General features: G+C 49.2%; 3 protein-coding genes across 3 annotated transcripts; 1 reads left to right on the forward strand and 2 right to left on the reverse strand.

The window, feature by feature from the left end:
* Window positions 1-2,286: 2,286 nt before the first annotated feature.
* LOC125532641 (uncharacterized) lies at window positions 2,287-4,549 on the reverse strand. Its single transcript, XM_087542838.1, has 2 exons — window positions 4,339-4,549; window positions 2,287-2,968 (listed from the first exon to the last, which is right to left on the reverse strand). The coding sequence occupies exons 1-2, from the start codon at window positions 4,421-4,423 to the stop codon at window positions 2,370-2,372; spliced, it is 684 nt and encodes a 227-aa protein (XP_087398964.1). The 5' UTR covers window positions 4,424-4,549; the 3' UTR covers window positions 2,287-2,369.
* A 2,180-nt stretch (window positions 4,550-6,729) lies between these two features.
* LOC147983101 (disease resistance protein Pik-2-like) lies at window positions 6,730-10,543 on the reverse strand. The gene is made up of 3 exons (XM_087542834.1): window positions 9,470-10,543; window positions 8,653-8,900; window positions 6,730-8,570 (listed from the first exon to the last, which is right to left on the reverse strand). The coding sequence occupies exons 1-3, from the start codon at window positions 10,369-10,371 to the stop codon at window positions 6,802-6,804; spliced, it is 2,919 nt and encodes a 972-aa protein (XP_087398960.1). The 5' UTR covers window positions 10,372-10,543; the 3' UTR covers window positions 6,730-6,801.
* A 2,679-nt stretch (window positions 10,544-13,222) lies between these two features.
* On the forward strand, window positions 13,223-16,629 carry LOC147983102 (disease resistance protein RGA2-like). Its single transcript, XM_087540640.1, has 3 exons — window positions 13,223-13,563; window positions 14,095-15,204; window positions 16,123-16,629. Exons 1-3 carry the CDS (start codon window positions 13,264-13,266, stop codon window positions 16,627-16,629), a joined length of 1,917 nt encoding a protein of 638 aa, XP_087396766.1. The 5' UTR covers window positions 13,223-13,263.
* Window positions 16,630-17,689: the final 1,060 nt, after the last annotated feature.

The raw sequence follows: 17,689 nt of genomic DNA on the forward strand, positions 1-17,689 counted from the left end.
GTCAATGCCTCTCGCGAAAGCACAACCGTGTCTCTCGCAGAAGCAAATCCGCGCCTCTCGTGGAAGAAGAAAAAACAGAAAATGCGTTTTTTTTTCCGTTTCCGAGAAGCACGGTGCCTCTCGCGAAAGCACAACCGTGCCTCTCGCGGAAGGAAAAGAAGTCAGAAAATATATTTTTTCCGTTTTCGAGAGGCACGAGCGTGCCTCTCGTGAAAAGCACAACCGTGACTCTCGCGGAAGGAAAAAACGGAAAACATGTTTTTTCTGTTTCCGAGAGGCACGACCGTGCCTCTCGCTGAAGGGAAAACACGTAATTTCGTGCAAATTTTTTTGTCCGAAAGTTAAGGAAGAACGTTGAAAAACCAAAAATTCGAAAAAACCCGTTTAAAAAGCCGAAAATGCGTGCGGTGAAAAAAATCCGGAGGGAGCGTCCAGAGCGCGACACGTGGTGATGGCTGAGAGCGCGCCAAGTGATGTGTTCTCAACCCACCCGCAAGTGATCGTTGCGAGGCTCCCGAAGAAGCGATCGTCAACTAATTACTCTCATCAGATGACATTGCGTCAGATATACACTATTGAACAAATACAAGTGGCGATGGGCTTGGATCAGAACGGGAGGCTTGGGCCTTGCATATGAGAGGTTTCGGCCACCTTCTTCCTCTAGTCCTCTCAAATCTCTGTTGACAAACTTAGAGCATCTACAACCACAACCTGCAAATCTGGGTTCTCAAACACGTCTGGGCGTGTCCGTGGGCATTGACCGGGCACTCCTCAAATCCTGTCGTTCACATCCGTGTATCTCATATCCGGTCCCTTATATCCGTACTAGCATGCAACATAGATAAAAAGAACGTAGATCAACACACAAACATAGAATCAGACATAGGTATGCACATTTCGATCACCAAAACATCACCGCCGGATGTTCAAAAGATCGCCACAGTTCACATAATTCACATAAACGATGGACAAATTTAAACTAGATTAGTAAAAGCTTGAAATTGAAGACGGAGACGGTGGACATTCACCACTTCCTCCCCGGCCCATTGCCCTTCCAGTCGCCGGCGCAGCTGTAGGCATCGGCGGCTGGTGGCGGATTGCCCAAGTCGTCCGATGAGGAGCCGTGGTCGTCGTTGTCATCGGAGGTGTCAGAGAGGATGATGAGCCCTTTTAGCCGCCGGACCTCCCTGTCCTGCTGCCACTTGAGCTTCGTGAGCCGAGCCGCGTCCGCCGTTGCCTCCACCGCCTCGCGCTCGGACTACTCAATAGCAATCCAGAGCGCCTTGGCGTTCTTCCGCCGGAGCCGCCGCGCGTCCGTCTCCGTGGTCGTAAGATACCGGCGGTAGACCCATTCGAGGAGCCGCGTGTCCTCATCGGGCTCCGCCTCCATCCCGCGGCGGCGACGCACGGACTGCTCCGCGTTCCCTCCTTTCCCTTTGTCGCTGCCGCTCGCGGCGGGCAGTTCACACCTCTGATTCTGGCGTGCGCGTCCGGGCCGGCGGGGCGAGCACAAGCACCCACCGCTGCCCATGTGGGGGAGCAGCAACCGGTGGGGGCAGGGGATGGCGTAGGGAGGCGTGGATTGCGCAGGCCGCCTGTCGGAGCTGCGCACTGGCCGGGAGGGGCCAGTGCTGGCGTCTGAGTTGCGTCGGCGAGGAAGCAGCAAGGCTGCAGATCCGGAGCTGCCCCCGGCCTCCACCTTGGACTGCTGCAAGGCAATGCGGAGGGCATGCTCATAGTCCGGATCCAGGTCGGAGTCGAAGCGGCTGCCGGAGCTCAACATTGCGCCGGATTTTTTTTGTGGGACAACCGTGGAGCTCGACATTGCATCGGAATCGATGCGGGGAGAGGAGAGGACGGAACGAGAGAGGAGAGCGGGTGAGCTAGGGTTTCTGAGCGATGAGCCAGATGGTTTTTTTTGTGGGACAACCATGGGGTCGATGGTGGGCCGGGCTTGTCAGACGGACGCGTCCGGGCTACTCCATATTTGGGCTGGATATGAGGGGTGCCGGTCAACTTGGCCATTTGAGGCCCGTTTGAGATGTCCGTCTGGGTCAATAAATCATGACCGGTCAGTAACCGAGCGGGCTGTCTGGGAGTTTGAGGCCGGTTTGAGACGTCGAGCTGTAGATTGCTCTTACACTTCGTCTGCAACTCTGAGTTGTAACCCGAACCTTGTTTCAATTGAGTGAACTAGTAGCCGGTTGCTCACAAGTATCATCACGGAATTGTCAGCGTGCCGCCGGCACATCAGGGCAGAAAAGAGACAGATAGCATCGACAACGTACTTGAACCAATAGGCAATAACCCGCCGGCCCGCTTATAATAAGGTACTCCCTCCTTCCGGAAAAAGTTGTCACCAGCGTAGTTCAATTGTAATTTTGCAGAAAACCCCTTTTTTTCATTTTAGATCTCGTGCTAATCGGTCCTTCTTCCTCCCCCGACGCTCGCCGGCACCGCGCGCGCCCCAGCCTCCGCCTCCCCTTGTTGCCCACGGGCACCGCGTGCCCCAGCCGCCGTAGGATCAGCCAGTACGAAGTCCCACTTGCGCCGCCGCCCACCTGTCCCGCAGCTGCCATCTTGCGCCGCCCCTGCTTAGCTGCGCTGTGGAGGCGAGCTTCGCCGCCGCCCAGCTGCTCCTCCGCGGCGACACCTCGACAGGCGGCGATTCCACGGCTCACGGTCGGCTCTACTCGTCGTCCTTCTCGCATCCCCGGCCGCAACCCCGGCTCGCCAAGGCCAGCCACTCTGCTGCGGGAGTTGGGCAAGACCCCGGCCGCCGTTGCTCCACCGCCGTGCACCGAGGTGACCAGTGCATCCACCGTAGGGCCCAGCGCCGCCGCCCACCTGCTACAGAGGCGACCACCGCCGCCCACCTGCTCCTCCTCGCTGATTTCTTCTTCTTCTTCGTCCAGGCGACCCAGCTCCTCCTCGCCGCCTCTGCTGCTGCTGAAAGGTAGCCAGCGCCCTGAAATCAGTGTCAAATTGATGTTAATTTGTTGTGTAGATCAAATTGATGTCAAATTGAGGTGAATTAGAGTAGCAGCGGATCATCCAGTCTGTAATTTGATGAGCGTGTGCTACACACAAACAATATTCAGTCTGCACAAAATTGTACAGTAAACTGAATTAGTGAACAAGCAGTGTTACGCATAGGCTTAGACTGAAGGACTTGCAGAATTCAACAGCAAACAGAGTACCAAATTAATTACTCAAAATGGATCAAATATAGAGTTGCTTCCATGTGTTTTGTTTATAAAATGTAGCAAACAATATAAGTTTTCCACTGATAGAAGCATGTGAAAATTCAGTTAGATAACCACTGATAGAAGCATGTGAAAATTCAATTAGATAACCACTGATAGGAATAGATATTGATGCTTTGCTGAAGAAATCATGGCACACTAGAGAAAAAAGAAGAAGAAAAAAGAAATCATGCCTTGCCGAAGAAAAAAGAAATCCTGGAAACACTTAACTACTTTTAGACACTTTCAGTTAACTGTTTTGAATTGTTCATGTGACAGTATTGTCATGGTGAGCTACAGATTATGCACTAAGGAATTTGTTCTCCAGGTAGAGATGAGTGTAAAATACGAACAAGGGAAGTCAATTTCAAACTGATAGACTGCAGAAAACTGCCACAATCTCTTAACTAAGAGTTGATAAAAGCATGTCCCTAAAACTTATTCAGTCAGTTAGATCCCCTGTAAAGTTAACTGAATTATTCATTCAGTTAGATCTGAACAAAGCCTCTGAAGTAACCTGCCTACTAATCCCTCTCTTCTTCAGTAAGATCTGAACAAGACTATATCTACATACTGTTAAAGCTTCAAATTCAGAGCACTACATCATCCAGTTTGCACTACACGCAGCTCTAAATTAAGACTAAATCAAATTTGACACAAATGCAGTACTACCTCTTTGTAGGCTTGGAAGGCACAGACAGACAGCACTAGCATTTTTGTCAAAAATTCTACTCCCTCATAAATCAATGCTGACTAAATTTTTTAAGTGCTCTCCCTAAAAATCACTAAAGTAGGAAATCTTTAACATAATGTACCCTGCAGCTTTGTTCAATTGGTACAGTCAAATTCAGTTAAGTGTTTGCTTGCTTTAGTTTGACAGAAATGATGTCCTTGTAATCTTGCTGCAAGGTCAACATGTGCTGTTATAAATTGAGATATACTCTAGCTGCAGTACTCTTAGTGATCAAAATTGCAAGCATGTCAAGTCAGAGAAGCATGTCAGCTAACTTCAGACTTAACAATAAAGATGAAAATTTCAGACTTGGCAGTACAAATTCAGACTTGGCATGAGATAGATGAGCACGAGGAGGACCTGAAGGAGGAGGAGCCTGGGATGTTGAGGAGGATTCGCCTTCGTTGGGGTCGACTTCCGCAGCCGCCGCCGTCGTCTTCCCCATGCCGTCGTCGCCGGTGATGTTGAGGAGGGCCTGGAGGAGGAAGAGGAGCTGGTGGATTAGGAGCTCGAGGACGAGAGCGCCCGCCCCATGCCGTCGCCATGCTCCAGATCGAGCGCCAACTTGTCGTCATCCTCCAGATCGAGCGGCGCCTCGTCGAAGAGAACCTCACCGGAAGAAGGGATTTTTAGGGGAGAGGAGGAGCTACGCAGCGAACTGGAGCGGCGCGGCGGCGTGGAGGAGGGAGAGGAGGCGCGGGGGATCTCAGCGGGGCGAGGGAGCTCAGCGGCGCGGGGGAGCTCACCGGCGCGGCGCGGCGCGGCGGGGAGGGGAGCAGCGCAACGTCGGGAAGCTGCGGGGAGGGGAGTGACGCAGCGGCAAGACGAGGACTGCGGGTTTGGTCGGACAAAAGTGGAGGGTTTTTTTGCAAAAATGTCATGGAGACAACTTTTCCCGGACGGAGGGAGTAACTTATTAACGTGGATGCAGCATCTTCTAGGGTGACGCGGCGGGAAACGCTTATTTAGAAGCAACTTGCGGTGCCGCCCTGTCTGTCTATTGGTTATTGCAGTTTGATTCAAATGGCCACCACCCCACTAATTGGAGGTGACGTGCTCCACCAAAAGTCCAACGATGACCTTGAGTTTTGTTCTCTTGTGCAGTCCATGTGATTATCTATCCTCTCGTGATAATATAAACGAAAGATTCCCAAGAATAGGACGGCCACCGAGACTGTTTAAAAATACGTAATGACGAACGCTAAAAGATAAGGCCAAAGGAACTCGCGATGTGGTACCGCATCTTGTTTTATCGATCTCCTTGGGAGAAGGTGCAGCTAGCTGTTGGATTTGAACCAGTCCGGCCCCATCATTTTTATTTAACGCCAGCCTCAACCTTTTCCAGCGGTTGTCTCCTTGAGCCCAATCGGCTTGCAGATGTTGTTTATTGCAAATTGGTTCACCCTCACCCAATACGATTAATAATATCAATCACCCACTTTGGCTTTGATCAGGTTCATCCTCCAAGGCCCCAACAAAGTCAAACAATGAGGTGAAACTTTGTTCCCTTGTGCAGCAATGTTATTTATCGTTTCCAAATGATGTCAGATGGAGGTTTCCAAGAACGGGTACTGTTCATCAAGATGGTGAAGTCTCAACCAGCCGATGATGATAAAGTTAGGAGTAAGTCATATACTTCTTCCATTCCGGTGAACAAAACGATGTCGGGTGGAGGTGTGCATTGGCTCGAGGGACCAGTGGATGATTTTATCGATGGAGCGGCGTCCCATATCACGCATCGACGGCGTGGAGTCTCGGCAACATGGCGCAACTGGGTCTCGACAACTGATGTATGATGATGGACGCGCGTAGGGAGGTGGCGTTGTCTGACCACATAGTGACATCGACAGCAAACCTACCAATGTCGATACGTCAGTACCTGCTCTGAAGATGGATCGGTGGAAGACGGCGGCGGTGGCCTCTCAGAGTGCACCGGACCAGTATGTGCCCCCAAACCGCCAAGACGCTTGGTTGGGGCCACCGACTTTATATGTTAGGTTTTGGTGCGAGATTTGTTTGATATTCAGCTCGAACTTTCGGTGCCCCTTCATCAAGTGGTTAGGAGTTGCGATAGATGTTGCTATGACGGTGGCTTCAGACTTAAAGATGTATTACTTTATATAAGGTCTTTGTGAATAATTAATAAAATGACCGCATGCATCGCTTAGATGCAGAGACCAAGGTCATTCTCGTTTTCTGAAAAAAAATACCGGTGAATAAGACATACACACGTTCTATGAATCAACTTTGACCATTGTTTTCACTAATCAAATTTGGGTCATCTGCGACTATCGTTATACCACTAAGTTTGTATTTCAAAGAACTTTTCAATGGTACTCCCTCTCGTCCAAAATAAGTGTCATAGTTTTAGTTTAAATTAAAACTAAAACCACGATGAAGGAGTATAATTTTGAGGTCACATAGTTTTTATATTACTGGTCTAATTGATGGTCAGAGTTAAATCCTCAAATGCATGTGTACCATATTCACTTGAATGTAGGCAGTGTAAACATGTGACGTGTTATCTCATCCATATGTTGGAGCATTTTAAACTCATGAGCGCAGAATTGCATATGCATGCTCATATATAGGCCATTTACTGATTTTTCATTCAGTTGCCGTTTCAAGCATAAAATAACCATTAAAAATTAAAATAGTAGCCTCCGTTGCATTGCAACTTATATAAAAATACAGTGACAAAATACCGATAACACATATCAAACTCAACATTAAATTAAGAAGATCCTGGTATTGATCATCAAACATGTTTCACACGCAATCACAAGGAAATATAAACAGCAAAATTGGCTTCATTTAAATCAATCAAAGGCACTGCTTTTGAATTATCTTAAGCTCCTTGGCGTTGATTCTATTATCTGCACTCTCCATCTCCCTTACTATGTCCTCGGTCATATCTCCACGGGATTTTCCTGATGTCAAGTGCACCTCTCTGAGGCTTGCAAGCTTTTCTACACCGAAAAGACCCTCCAGCATGCTATAGTGTAGCTCAAGTCTTTCCAGCTTTGGCATGGCTTCTTCTGAAAAACTCAGCGATGGCAATAGAGGAGCAATGAAGCGGAGAAGCTTAAGATTCTTAAATCCTCCACCCGGAATTATGACCTCCCCATTAGAGAATATCTTGTTTTCTGCCAGAATGTAAAGTGTTTGTGGATCCAGCTTTTTAGCCCTCAACGAAAAGGTAAGAGAAAATAGTGTACCTAGATTGCTAAGCTCTTTCAAGTTATCTTCCCGGAGGGCTGTCAGTGAAATGGTTAAATTGTTGAGAGCACCGAGTTCTTTGATCCAACCGGGGAGCTTGACCATCTTGCCAGATAACTCAAGGGAAGCAAGCAATTTTGGAGGGGATGACATAGTATCCAGTGATTGGATAAACTCAGATGACTCATCATCAATTATGAGAGTGCGCAGAGAATAGCCACCAAGGTACTCAATAGAAGAGGTTAACTGTGTGAGACTCGCATCAACCTTCATGTTTTTGAGCTTGTAAATGGCGAGCTTCCTCAGCTCGGTCAAATGATGAAAGTCTGCTGAAACCCCGGAGATCTCAATCCCCGACAGTACGCGCAGGGCCTTCATCTTTGTCTTCAGCTGTTCAGGGACCTTCAATGATCTCCGCATTGTTTTATCCCCACCAAGTATGTTAACCAACCGTTCAAGCTGGCATATGGTGTTAGGCAACTCAACGATATCTGTCTCCCGTACATCCAGGGTCTCAAGATTCTTCAGCTTACGGATACTCTCAGGAAGCCAATTAGTGTCTGTTCGTCGGAGACTAAGATACTTGAGAAGGCGCATCTTGCATATTTCTTTTGCATGGTGCTGTTTAAAATCAGTGCAGCCTTCAAGGTCAAGAACCTGTACAATACCAAACTTGAAGGAATGTGAAGGAAGCTGGTTCTTTATGCTCCCAAACATGGTGAGCGACCGGACATGAGACAAGTTCATTTTCTCAGTATCCGTTGTGCGTTTGGAATCACTGATTTGGAGGGACAGCCGACGGACCTTGCCGCTTGGTGGCTGCATGAGCCAGTTACCACCAATTACAGTGATGAAATTTTCTTCACTTGCCTTTGCTACAATGTGCTCCAGAACCATGTCATGAACAATGCATTTCTTCACCTTTCCATTGCTGTTGTGCTCCACTGGTCGGATGATCTTCCTCCTTATCAGATGATTGAAATACGTCTCTGCAACATCCTCCGCACCGAGCCCTTGAGTCTCACAGACAAAGCCTTCGGCTAGCCATCGTCTTGTCAAGCGCTTCCTACTGATTTTGTGGCCCTTTGGAAATATGCTCAAATACAGCGAGCAAGTCATTATTTCGGGAGGTAAATCATCAAAGCAATGGCCGATGATCCTACCCAGTTCCTCCTGAGTAATCCTTTTATTTAGTTCTTTCCAATGATTTTTCTCTGACCCTGGAAATAGATCGTTGCAAAGTTTGGACCATTCACTTTTCAGTTTATTTGGGCTGCATGCCACACGACCAGCCACGGTAACTAGGGCTAATGGTAGCCCTCCACACATCTTCCATACTTCATCTGGAACTTGTTTGCTATCCATATATGGTTCTGCAAGTTTATTGCCATCAAAAGGTTTTAAGAACATTATGAATAATAAGAACCACACACACACACACACACACAGGATCACCTTGTCTCGTAGGTACTGTAGCAGGATGTTTGCTTCGATTGGACTCAAGGAAGGCCTGCTCAAATAAGTCCTTTGATTCGTTCTCAAGAAGACCTGTAACTTCACGAATTTCAACATCTCCTAGTGTTGAACCAACAGCACGAAACCTTGTGGTAGCTATTATTCTGCTGTCTCCATGTGGAGGAAGTGCACGTATAATCTTTTCCAGCATCGGAGCAGACCATACATCATCAATTAATACCAAATAACTGCCAACAAAAGAAATAAAAAGTACGGCAGAAAGTGAGTCATCAGCAGTAAACTATAACTTATTTTCTTATATCTGAATCAAAACATAATACTCATTCAGATACATTTTACTTAACAGGTAATTTCCTTGGAATTATTGTATTGTGGAAGAAATAGAGACATGCATACAATTAATGGAAACAAGCAATGTCAATACTGAAGTTCTATAGCAAGTGTGTTAACTTAGTAAGAAGGTAAATATTCGAAGGACAACATTTTCGAAGATCAATTAACTGTGTTTTATTAAAAAAACGGGATTTCAGGAAAAAGTCATATGTTAAAAACTGAACACTAATACTCCCTTCGTCCGAAAAAGGTTGTCCCTCAAATGGATGTATCTAGCACCAAGTTAGTGCTAGATACATCCATTTGAGGAACAAGCTCGGGACAAGTTTTTTCGGACGGAGGGAGTAGGAATATAGGATTGCACTACCAAAGATAGATGCTCTGTCATGTTGCCTTCAGAAAATAAATGTAAGTTTTGAAATTCATAGGTTAAAAACTGAACACTAATAGGAATGTAAGTTACCTGCTTCCCTGCTTGAGGTGTTCTCCCAGCTTCATCTCGTGACGCATTTCATCGGCGGTGCCACACCTGCAGCACTTGGGCATGATAGAAGATGTGCATCGGCTGACTACATCCCGTGCGCCTCTGGCAGCTGCCACAATACAATTTGTCGAGACAGCTTGTTCTTCCTGGTTGCTGGTCTGCGGATTGATTTGACTCTCGATGCTCTTCAGGATGGCCTCCAGGTCAGAGCTCTGAGACACCGTAACCATGGCGCGGTGATCAAATTGGTCCCAAAGTTTCTTGTACAAGGTGGTGGCGATTGCGGTCTTCCCCACCCCTCCGACCCCAAAAAAGATGGTCACAAACTTGTCCAGTTTCTTCATATGATTGCTCACCCCTATTGGCCCCTTCACCGTGACAAGCTGAAGGCTTGACTCCTGGTTGTCAGCAGGGTCAAATCGAGCAGCCTTTCTAGAAGTTGCCGACCCACCACGGGTCTCCGGGTTGTTGACGCCGTACCGGTTGCGCCGCTCGCCGATCTGATGTGCCCGCATCTTGAGGACGGAGATCCTGGCAGCGACGTCGCGGCGAGGCCACCAAGTGAGGACCTCGTAGACGATGTTGACGAGGGAATAGCAGCACATGTTGGGGCGGAGGCCGTGGAGACGGCCGCCGGAGTCATCGATGCAGTCCTCAATATCGTAGGCCATGTCGCGGATCTGCTTTACCCAGTCGTCCATTAGGTCGTCGTGGTCGTGCCTTGCAGTGACAGCGCGGAGGAAGGACTGCATGGTGGCGAGTTCATCGTTGATGTACTGGAGGTCACCGTTGACGCCCCTGATCAGGGTGTACTCGGCAGCGAGAAGGCCGCCGAGCTTGGCCATGACAGACTTCATCGTCCCAGCCACCACCAACTCCATGGCTACAGCCTCTTGCTGATTAACAGGTCCCTGATAGATTTGGGTGGAAAATGAAAGGATGATCTTGCTAAATAATATGCATGGGGAGAAGCAAAGTGAGCTGCGAAATACGTGAACCCATAGGCTGAATGTACCAGCTATAGTCTATGACTTCTTCTCCAGCGCTGGTGGGTGCTGAATGACTCTAGAGGGAATACAAAGAGGAGTGGACAAAATGGGCCTTCACGCCGAGCTAAAGGCAACGGTGGATCATGCGCCGCTACCAGTTTGTGGTAACACTGGTAACTGTAAGTACTGGTAGGAGACGACTTTAACAGTATCAGATTCCCCAGGACGCTTGTCTCGAAAAAGAAAAGAAACAATCAAGGACGGATCAAAATTTTGGTATCACGAAGGCGGTCGACACGCGTCCCATTGCCTGTACAGCTGTACTACCCACACACCGCTATCCATCTCTGTTACCCCCCCCCCCCCCCCCCCCTCGCCCGCGCAGCCTTTTGTTTTCTCACTGGATACTCCCTCCTTTTCGGTTTATAGGGTTTATCTTAAAATCTTAGTTTTTTTATTTTATAAGGCTCAATTTGGTTGTTCCCCATCACAAGTTCAGATTTTAAAATGCATTAAATAATTACATGCAAGTATTAATAAAAAATTGACCAATGCATGTACTTTTTCAAATTATAAGAAATATTCCATCACTCACCATCTATCTTGGTTGGTGAGATTTTTGAGTTGAGCCCTATAGACCGGAAAGGAGGGAGTATTTTTCATCTATCCTTTACCCTCCCTTTCCTCTAGATCGGGGCAAACGCCGCCAAGTCGATTGCCGCAGCTGCTGCAAGCTTTCTACTCCCATTCATGTGCACCGTCAGGAGGAACACCACCATTTTTTCTGCAGCCGCTACTCCTGCCCGCTGCTGCAAAGCAACAGGACGGCCACCGCTCACCCGCCTAGCAGTTGCTGCACGAGGCAACACCGTTCGCTAGAGGCGTGTCGCCATGATGCCGTGCGACGACGCGGATGCTTCAAGGGGCAACCATCAAGGATGCATCGCTCGCCAGCAGCTCGCGGAGCTGAGATGCAGCTCTGGGCGCTGCAATGGAGCGCTCGCCAGCAACTCCCGGCCTTGCAATGGATTGCTCCCGGCCGGCGACTCCCCAGCGCTACAATGGAGCTCTTGCCGGCGGCTGCAATGGAGTTGCCTGCACTGCAATGGACCACTCGCCGATGACTCCCGTCGCTGCAATAATGGAGCTCCCCACGCTACAATGGAGCAGTCGCCGGCAGCACCCGGTTCTATGATGAAGCGCTAGGCGGTGGTTTCCCGATGTTCCGATGAAGCACTTCGTGAGAGGCGGCGGCCCACGGCAACACATAGGGAGATGAGATGCGTGCTGCTTTGCAGCATCACCAGCGAGCGATGGCCAACCGAGAAAGTGGTTGGGGGCAAGTGTTGGTCGACTGCCCGATGCGAGGGGAGCAATGCTTGAGAGGGGGAAGCGTGTGCTGCGGAGTGCGGGTGAGCGATGTGGGTTCTGCAAGGACCAAATGACGGTTGTGATGGGCACATCTAACAGTCGTGGGGGCAGCTTAAGTTTCCCATAATCAATAGGATGATTTGTAGTAGCCACCATAAAATATTATTATATACAAAAAGTAAGAGCAACTATATGCAAGAAAAAACTTATATGTAAAATTCTGCCAAATGAGTTACATTGTTTCCAAATAAAGAAAAAACTTACTAGTTTTTTAAGCATCAGAAGAAACTTACTAGGAAGAGTGGACAAAGAAGAACGGATCACTTTGGCTTCACCAACAACAATGGTAAAAAGTGGCCCAAAAACAGCCAGCAGGCCAAACAGCACGTGGCCCGTCGTGCCCTGCGTGCCGGCTGGCCGACCCGCGTGCCGCCGTTTCAGGAATGATTACGGCAGGCCGGCCCGTTCGGCCAGCTCTGGCTACTACTCCCTTCGTTGTGCATTAGGCATCTTAAAAGGTGCACCGCAACCTAGGTGCAAAGAGATTGGGATAGGAGAAAAAATAAATCAAATCACATCAGCCTTTCTTAACTAATTCCAAAACACTAAGACGCGAAACAGTAGTACTAGTTACATGCATATTAGTTAGACCCTGTCTATTAATTGAAGGACCAATGCATGCAATTTTTTTAGCATGTTATTGCGATTTGAACAGGTCCACTAACTCATACTCCCTCCATTTCTCAATGTAGTGCGCTTGTGCTTTTCAACATTTAAGTTTGACTGTAATTTAACCAACGAGACCGACTGCGGCGGGGGCAAAAATTATACCACGCTGAATTCATATTTTCGATATGAATTCAGTGATATAATTTTTGCTATGACCGCAATCGGTGTCGGTGGTTAAATTTACGGTCAAATTTGAATCTCAAGAAGCACGGACGCACTATATTGTGGAATGGACGGAGTAGCACAATTTTAGTTGAGAAAGGCTGATGTGATTTGATTTAATTCTTCTCCTATCCCAATTTCTTTGCACCTAGGTTACGGTGCACCTTCTAAGACGCCTAATCAAATAAACGGAAATCACAGAGGAAGCCAATCACATCATTCCTTTCTCAACTGAAAATGTGCTATTAATTAGAGGACCCGTTCAAATTGCAATAGCGTGCTAAAAAAATACAATGCATTGGTCCTTCAATTGATAGACAGGTCTAATTAATATGCATGCAACTAGTACCACTGCGCCTTAGTGTTTTGGAATTATTTGATTTTTGTTAGATACGAACGGAGGGAGTACTGCTCTAGCTTGACGGATATACAAACCGACGGGCTCTGCTCCGCCTCTTTGCACCATTCAGTTCTCGTTGACCACAAACAAATAGAGCTCGTCGGAGGGGGGGAAAGGTCGCCATGGCCGAAACCATCGTCCAAAGCGCGTGCACAAAGCTCAGATCCGCCATCAGGCATGAGGTCACGGTGCGTTGGAAACTCACCAGCGACCTGCAAGAAATGCTGCGGGCGCTGGACGCCGTAAAGCCGCTCCTAGGTGAGGCCGAGAAGCTGGTGATGCGGGGGTTTAACTTGGGGTCAGCCTCTAGGGAGCAGGATGTGCGGGAGTGGGTGAAGCGGGTCAGGATGAGCGCCTACGGGATCTCCGACATGGTGGACGAGTTGCAGGACACGCCGGGGAAATCTCCACCTGCAGGAAAGGTGCGTATTTTATTATTACCTGCAGGCCGTTAATTTGCTTGCAAGTTGCAACACGAGTATATATGCAGCATAGATTAAAATCGCGGGAGAAACAATTTCGCGGCGGCCTCTTCCAGGAGCTATAGCGGCCACCATAGCGGGCAATAGAAGAAAATTTTCTGGTGAGAGAGATGATTTCTAGAGGTTTTTGCTGATTTTTCTGCCATTTAGAGGGATATGTTGAGGTTTTCGCGGCAACAGCCATAGCTTAGCAGCGAGGCTCTAGGGTAGCCATAGCTTAGCGGTGAGGCTCCCGGGCTATTTGAATCTATGGTATGCAGATTCAGAGGTACCACTCTCAAATCAAAGAAAGCTGGAGCAGTATTCATATTCAGATCTGGAATGGATCTTTTTTTTAATTATTATTCTTTCAATCACCGGGGCTGAAGATCGCCCACCTGAATTCATTACTTGAAAGGCTGGGCAGATAATTACAGAATCACTAAATTCACTAGAAGACGACCTTACACTTTTGAAATCGTTTCCTTGCAGGTGACAAGCATCTTGCCGTGCTTTGCGGTTGTCCACAAGAATCATCCAATGGCCGACAAGATGAAGAAGATGACCGGAGAACTGAGCAAGATAGAGCTGGATTCGAAAAGTTTGGATTTCAAACCATATCACCGTGAACATCAGGATATTCATGTAACAGAACAGGTCGAAGAAGAAGAGATCCAAAGGATACTGGATGTGTGTACCTATGAAGGCCCCGTCATTCTTCCCATCAAAGAACAGGAACGCCAGGGCAAGACATCCTTGGCAAGAATGGTTTTCAACCACACCGGATTCCAAGACCATTCTCGGGTATGGGTTCATGCCTCAGAGACACATGACTTGCATAAAATAGGCATCTCCATAATTTCTCACCTGTCAGGAGGAGAAGAGATCATGAGCCATCATGGGTCTTCAAATCAGTACATTGAGCACATAACGAAGCGCCTCCATGAGCTTCTTAATAATAAGAAGACGCTTGTTGTTTTAGATGGCCTATACCTGAAGGGCGAGGATTGTATTCAGTTCAGGCGTATGTTCTGTGTAGGTGACAAGAGCACTAAGGTGATTGTAATAGCAACCCCGCGTGGGGACATGGAACCGTCATTTTTTACTGCGGGACCAATAGAGCTAAAATGGTTGAGGGAGGATATATGCTGGACAATAATCAAAGACACAAGTGGTTTTGAAGGTAGAACCAAGTCTGATCGAGAAGAATTGGAAAGGATTGGACGGGGGATTGCCAAACAGTGTTCAGATGAACCATTTCAGGCTAAAGTACTTGGAGCCATGCTACGGCACAATGATGCTAGAGGATGGAAGGAGGCACTCCACAGAAATTCATGCATGCTATCAGATAATGACCCGACACCTTTATACTTCAAGATTGCATACACTATCATGCCATCACCTCTGAAGTTATGTTATGCCTACTGTGCCATGCTCCCGGAGGGTCACACTGTAGTCAAAGATCGCCTCATCCGTCAGTGGATTGCTCTTGGTCTTATAGAGCCCCAGCCATCCGACGGGTCCTCAGTCACACAGCGTGCGGAGGAGTATATTACCAGCCTTTTGCATTTGTCACTCCTTCAAATCACGAATTCGGCTTCGGTGAGTTGTACTTCTCAGACCTTCTTCTCCGTCGTTTGTCTTGCCTCAAAATCGTGCCTGCACTTCTTTCTCTTCATTTACTCTCTCACGAGTATACTCCCTCCATTCCTTTATGTAGTGCGTGCGTCTAAGTTTTTCACCAAAATCCCAAAATGTAGTGCGGATTAGCAGTCTGGAGCGAATTTGGACGAAAATAACCTTCCCCGTAGCCGCACGGTCCCGCTCGGTCTTTCCCCTTCACACCCTTTCTTCCGCAGGCAACTAGTATCTGGATCGAAGTCCACATCGGTTTTCTCCTGCACACAAGCATCCGGATCCCCTTCCGGCCCCACGCAAGCATCTGGATCGAAGCAAGATTCATTTGGTCCCTGCCCTCGTGGCTTTCTTTGTTCGCCATTAGCCATCGAGAAGATCTTCGCCGGGAGGGAGGTGGTGGAGCCAAGAGCGTGATGTATAGAGAGGAGGTGAGGGGGAGGAGAAGAGGAAGTCGATCGTGCCGCTGTCGAAGAAGACGACGGCGGCCATGCAAGAGGTCGTGCGGCTGTTGGAGTAGTATCCGCGTCCACTCGTCGGCGTCTCCGTGTACGTGCTCTGCTTCCCCACGTTCGCGACCGGCGTCGCCGTGTACGTGGTCTGCAGCTTCAGCCGGCATCTCCGCGTCCGCGGCCGGCGTCAGCGACTTCCTTCTCTAGAGCCAGGACATGCCGCCGCCAAGACCAAGCCGTGACAGGACGCTGCGACTTCCTTCTCCCGCGTTGTGAATGGACTGGGCGAGTGGGCGTGGGACAAACCGACGAAATCGAGGCTATTTTCGTCCAAAGTACACCCTCCAGCGCATGCGTTTGTACTCCCTCCATTCCATAATCTTAAAAAGTATGAACGCACTACATTATGGAATGAAGATAGTGTTAAAAACAGGATGCACTACATTATGAAATAAAGAGAGTATTAGAGCCAGGATCTATGCGCACTACGCAAAGGAATGGAGGGAGCCGTAAAAATGGGACGGGGATCTATGCGCATCACGACCGCCCCCTCCAGCAAAGGCAAGCCTCGCGCCCCCGCAAGACCGCCACCGCGCCCAAGCCAAAGAAGAAGTTGACGTTCGAGGAGCGGGCCAAGGAGTCGGTGAAGAGAAAGGGCCGCCGACACGCGGCGGACGCAAGGGATGAAGCAGCGGCCGCGACCGCCATCGTCGCCGCCGCCGCGCAGCAGGAGGACACCAACGCCCGCGTCGCAACGGCCACGAGGGAGGCACTTTTGTATCTAGGGTTAAACTCTGGCCAGCACGGGCTCGTCAACGCCGTCGTGGCCGCGGCTAGAACCGGCTCGTCTGCGTTTCCTCGGATGGTGCTGCCAGAGACGCCCCGCGCGTCGGCGACTCACCAGATTCTTGGCTTCCACATCTACCCGCAAGCCTGCTGACTCTCCAGAGAATGCTCGCCGGAGGTGAGCATGGTGGCGCCTTCCACGCTCGCGCCCGCGCCCATCGACCTCAACGGCACACCGGTAGTTGGTGGCTTGTCATCCGGTGGGGCGAGGAAACGCGCGCGGGAGATGCCAGTCGACATGCTCCCCGACGCCCGCAACCTGTTTGACAGAATGCCGGTGGCCGGCGATGACGCTTTCAAGAAGAACGTCATCTTCGAGGGGGGGTACGGCGGCCGCTAGCGGTGCCGCCGCGGCTCGCTACGATCCCGATGAGACACAAAGCCAGGACGACCGAGGGCCATTCACGTCGTCGACCTTTGATCAAGCTAGCATGCAAGCCGCCTTCATGCAAGATCAGGTTGGACTGGACCTGGACGACCACGAGTTTCCGGAGGACTACGGACTCGAGGAAGAGGATGAGTTGGACATCGACGGGGAGCCTTTGTTCCAGGACGAGCTCGCCAACCAAGCCGCCGGGGTGAAGCCGAAGCGCAAGAGCAGGCGGACGAAGGCATACACGGCACCGAGGACAAGCTCCTTTGTGAGTGTTTGAGGGACATTGGGCAAGACCCCAAGACCGGCGCAGAACAAAAGGCATCAACCTTTTGGACTCGTGTTCATCGTGAGTTTCATGAATGCAAGAAGTTTCCACCATACCAAATGCAAAGCACGCGCGGGTGGGTGTCCATTTCAAAGCGATGGAAGGTGATCCAACAAGAGTGCAACAAGTTTTGTGCCACTCTTGCGATCATCAAGGCACGCCCCGTGAGCGGCATAGGCATGCAAGACATGGTATGCATGCAAGCATCCCTTTTTGTGTCATTCCGTTTATGCTTGCATGCACATTTCCATATCCATTTGCCAATATGCTTGCATGCAATCCATTTGTAGGCATTCCAAGCTTTGGAGGCATTCAAGGTCCAACACGAAGGCAAGTCCTTTAACCTCTCCCATTGTTGGAGGGTCATCAAAGACGAGAAGTTCAAGGCGCAATTTGCTGCCCTCATGGCGCGTGGGGGGAAGAATGCCATGGAGGAGGTTGGGAAGGGCGAGA

Source organism: Triticum urartu, chromosome 2A (genome assembly GCF_056163025.1).
Source record: "Triticum urartu cultivar PI428250 chromosome 2A, HENAU_Tu73, whole genome shotgun sequence".
NCBI classification, from domain to species: Eukaryota; Viridiplantae; Streptophyta; class Magnoliopsida; order Poales; family Poaceae; genus Triticum; species Triticum urartu.